Raw genomic sequence first — 3,775 nt, forward strand, 5'->3', positions numbered from 1 at the left:
TGTAACGTATAGCGGGTATAGCGTATCGTCGATTTGTCAACTCGAGACTCGGCGAGACACGAGACACAATACTCGAAATGCGTGGCATCGTGGTATAGCCGGCCCGTGCAAAGCGGCAACGTCACAGCTCAAGAGAGACAGCAGATCGTATGTCTGCCCTTCTCTCCCTGCTCGAAGCTTGCCGAGTGCCTAGCGTACACACGGACAGAGGAGGGGCTTGCGCGACCAGCATATCCCTTCCATCTGAGTAGTTCGGACACGAACCATAGCATGGATACGAACCCATGTATCGTTACCCGAGTCCTCTCTGATCGTTACCGAGCGTAACGCCGTAGTTGACGTCCACTTTCTCAGAGGGCAGATTAGGGGCGGTATTCATAGTCGATGTTTAAAAATAAGAATTTCTTAAGAATGGTCTTAAGATGGCGTTTCGATTCATAGAGAGGCAATAAGATCGTATTTTAGTAACTGCTTAAGAGTAAACTTCAGCAAGACTGTCTTATTACGGAATATCTTATTATGATTTATAAATGCATCTCATATGCCATAAGCACAATCTGAAGAACTCCTCAAATGAAACGATATTCATAGTCCTTTAAGACGGCCTTATCTGTTCACAAAAATGGCAAATAAGGCGTCTTATTCCAAGTCAGGTTCGTAGACCTCTTAAGACAATAGTTTTATCGAAAAACTTTCTTCTGACTAGTGTTCACTTTGAAAAAGAATAGTTTGCAAGAAGTATAAGGAAATCAAAGGTTTTTACGGCGCAGTTTTACACTATATTCTTGTGTTTAAATATACTGAAATACGTTTTGTTCTCTCTAGGTGTATCTAACCTTCAATTCGGAAGTCATATAGCAATATGGATAAATCTAAAAGTAAATCAAAACATTTTACATCAATTGAAAAAACACTATTTCTTGATATATTGAAAAGGTATAAGCATATAATAGAAGTGAAGAAAAGCGACTCTACTACGCTAAAAGATAAAGACGTAGCTTGGTTATAAATTTGTAACGAGTTCAATCTATCACATCTAAGCACGCAAGAGGTAAGAAAATTACATAATAACATTGATTTAATACTTATTAATATTTATTGATGTTTTTATAAAATAAATTTATTTATATTGTTTTTGTAACAATCAACAATTGTAGAGAAATGTCCAGCAATTAAAAAAGTTTTGGGCAAACTTGAAACAAAATCAAAGAGACGCTTTAACTAAAGAAAAGCAAGAACGGATGGCAACAGGCGGAGGGCCATCGATTAAATCGGTGGAAATTGACCCCGATATAGCATTAATAGCACCAAACTTGATGAAAACTGCGCCAGCAATTTACTTTTCTAATTTAAACGACGAAGAAGTCAAAAGTATACATCTTTTTACATTATATTAAAAATTTAATACCAAACACACTTTTAATTATTATATCTTAATATACATTTATAATATCTTGATATACACACGTTAATAACGTAACGAATCAATATAACGGTATGTAAAATATATTTTATACTTTTAGAACGAGAAACACTAATAATGGATTTTGTGGTCGAGGGTGATCTTGCAAATGTCGACCTTACATTAGAAGGCGATGAAGGCAATGTATATGACGACATGCTTGGTAACAACAACTGTTGTGAAATTTCGGACAGTAAGCTTGATCTTATCATCTTTAACCACGTACATAGGTATTAGACCATTAATTTGCCCAAAATTAATATTCTTATTTTTATAACAGAAGAAAACATTACACCTAACATACAAAAAAAAAATGCATGCAGAAAAAGCATCATTGCAGCCATCAGACAGCTCTTCGAGCTACATGACACCAAGCACTAAACATTTCTTAGGAACAGGTACACATTAATATTTAAATAATTTATAATAATGTTATTAATTAGTAATTTTATTTAATAATTTTATTATTATTACGTTTAAATTAATATTTAATGTAATTGATAACAATAACTCTCCAAAAACATATTTTATTATTTAATACTCTCTTTCTCCTTTTTATAGAATCAAAGAAGACACAGCAGAGTGGAGAGAAGTTATCATTAATAAAACGTGGAATAAAGCGTGCAATACCTTCCAATGATGACGAAAATGAAATTTCACTGAAAACACGAAGAATTCAAAAGCTTTTTGATCAGGAAGTGGAATTGAATACATTAAAAATAGAGCACGAAAAAAAATGTGTGCTTTAAAAGAGCAGCATTTGAAAGAAATGCAGAAGCACGAGTTACGTGCAGCTATAGCTACAGCAGAAATAGCCGAATTGCAGTTAACGATCACAAAAAAGTAAAAAACTTCCACACTCAAAATTTAATGTTACATGAAATATTAGATAGTAAGTTCATTTTTTGATGTATTAAGTATTACGATAAAGACTGAATTCTATTGCAATTATTAAGAGATAATAAGAAAGAGAGAAATAATATATTATATTGCGAGTATAAAGAAAAATTACTTACTTTGTAAACTTAAGTATCGAAGATTATTGAAAAAAGTACAAAAGGTTGTGTTTATTGAAATTAGTATTAAAAATTGTTCCTTTTAGTTTTTTATTTGTTTTAAGTAAACGGTTGTTTATTTTATATAAATATAAGTGTAATACATTTTACATACTTTATTATACTTTGCATATGTTTCTCGAACAAATTGATATTTGTATGTGCTACAATAAATTAAATAAATATAAACTCATACTTATATGTAACTTTCTTTTATATTTTATTAATTTAAGAGATGTTATTAATCCCAATTAGACTTATTCTGTCATATCTATACCAAATCAGTGAAAAATACATTCAACTGTTTGCCATTTAACAACCATTTCTGACAGAGGTCAGGTTTATCTCAATGGAATCATATATATACATATATTACAAAACATACGTATATAACCGGATGAATGATTTCTTTTATTCTGTAAATAATAAATATTATGTTACAATAATTTCAATAGTCCGCGTTTGTATTTAATAAAATATTTTATTTACGTTTACTTTTTTAATTAATAAAATAAACGTTGTATAAGTGCGTCTCTCATAATAAATCCATCTGCTGGTTGCCATTCTGGACGGTTCACATCATTCTCTTCATTATCATTATCATCAACGATTTCATTCTCTTCGTCATCTTGCGGTAATACATTATCGTAGGTAAGCGAAAGATTATGCAAAACTGCACATGCTATAATAATTGTTGTGCTGCATATCAGTTTTGTCGTTAGTCCTCGAGATAAGCAAGGAAATCGCCGTTTCCATACTCCAAATGTTCTTTCCACTATTTGTCTTGTTCGTCTATGAATATTATTGTAGGTTAGTTGTTCATCTGTTGTTGCATTTAGAACAGGAGTCAGAAGAAATGGCAGACAAGGATAGCCATTATCTCCAATCAATATGCCAGTTAATTCACGTCTCATATATCGCATATAAATTCTGGAATTTTGAAAGATACGACTGTCATGTTGGCTTCCTGGCCATTCTGGTATGATGTCCAGAAATTCCATTCGTGGTCCGACGATAGCCTAAATAATAATGTAAATATTATAAATATATATTTGTGTAATAAGGTTGCAAAAATAAATTCTATACATTCTCTATTGGATAAAATATTACGTACTTGTACGTTGAGAGAAAAGTATCCTTTGCGATTCCTGTATACTTCTTCAATATTTTCAAATCTGCATTGAGTCAAGCGAATATGAGTACAGTCGATAGCACCATCAACTCCAGGTAACCCAATAGCTCCATTTCCAAATCCCAA

At 32.0% G+C, this 3,775-nt stretch overlaps 1 protein-coding gene across 1 annotated transcript; it reads left to right on the forward strand.

Annotated features, from left to right (window-relative positions):
* The first annotated feature begins 558 nt into the window (after positions 1 to 558).
* LOC112453357 lies at positions 559 to 1,843 on the forward strand. Its single transcript, XM_025014085.1, has 5 exons — positions 559 to 653; positions 826 to 1,051; positions 1,158 to 1,371; positions 1,524 to 1,655; positions 1,743 to 1,843. Exons 3-5 carry the CDS (start codon positions 1,242 to 1,244, stop codon positions 1,841 to 1,843), a joined length of 363 nt encoding a protein of 120 aa, XP_024869853.1. The 5' UTR covers positions 559 to 653; positions 826 to 1,051; positions 1,158 to 1,241.
* The last annotated feature ends 1,932 nt before the right edge of the window (positions 1,844 to 3,775 follow it).

Source organism: Temnothorax curvispinosus, unplaced genomic scaffold, assembly GCF_003070985.1.
Source record: "Temnothorax curvispinosus isolate PA1 unplaced genomic scaffold, ASM307098v1 QBEX01004254.1, whole genome shotgun sequence".
Lineage (NCBI taxonomy): Eukaryota > Metazoa > Arthropoda > Insecta > Hymenoptera > Formicidae > Temnothorax > Temnothorax curvispinosus.

What these genes read in the sequence shown, in the direction of transcription:
- LOC112453357 (XM_025014085.1), top strand. Translation starts at nt 1,242, where the DNA reads ATGGCAACAGGCGGAGGGCCATCGATTAAATCGGTGGAAATTGACCCC. An exon ending in AAACGACGAAGAAGTCAAAA is followed by an intron (nt 1,372 to 1,523) that starts GTATACATCTTT and finishes TTATACTTTTAG; the next exon opens with AACGAGAAACACTAATAATG. An exon ending in CTGTTGTGAAATTTCGGACA is followed by an intron (nt 1,656 to 1,742) that starts GTAAGCTTGATC and finishes TTTTTATAACAG; the next exon opens with AAGAAAACATTACACCTAAC.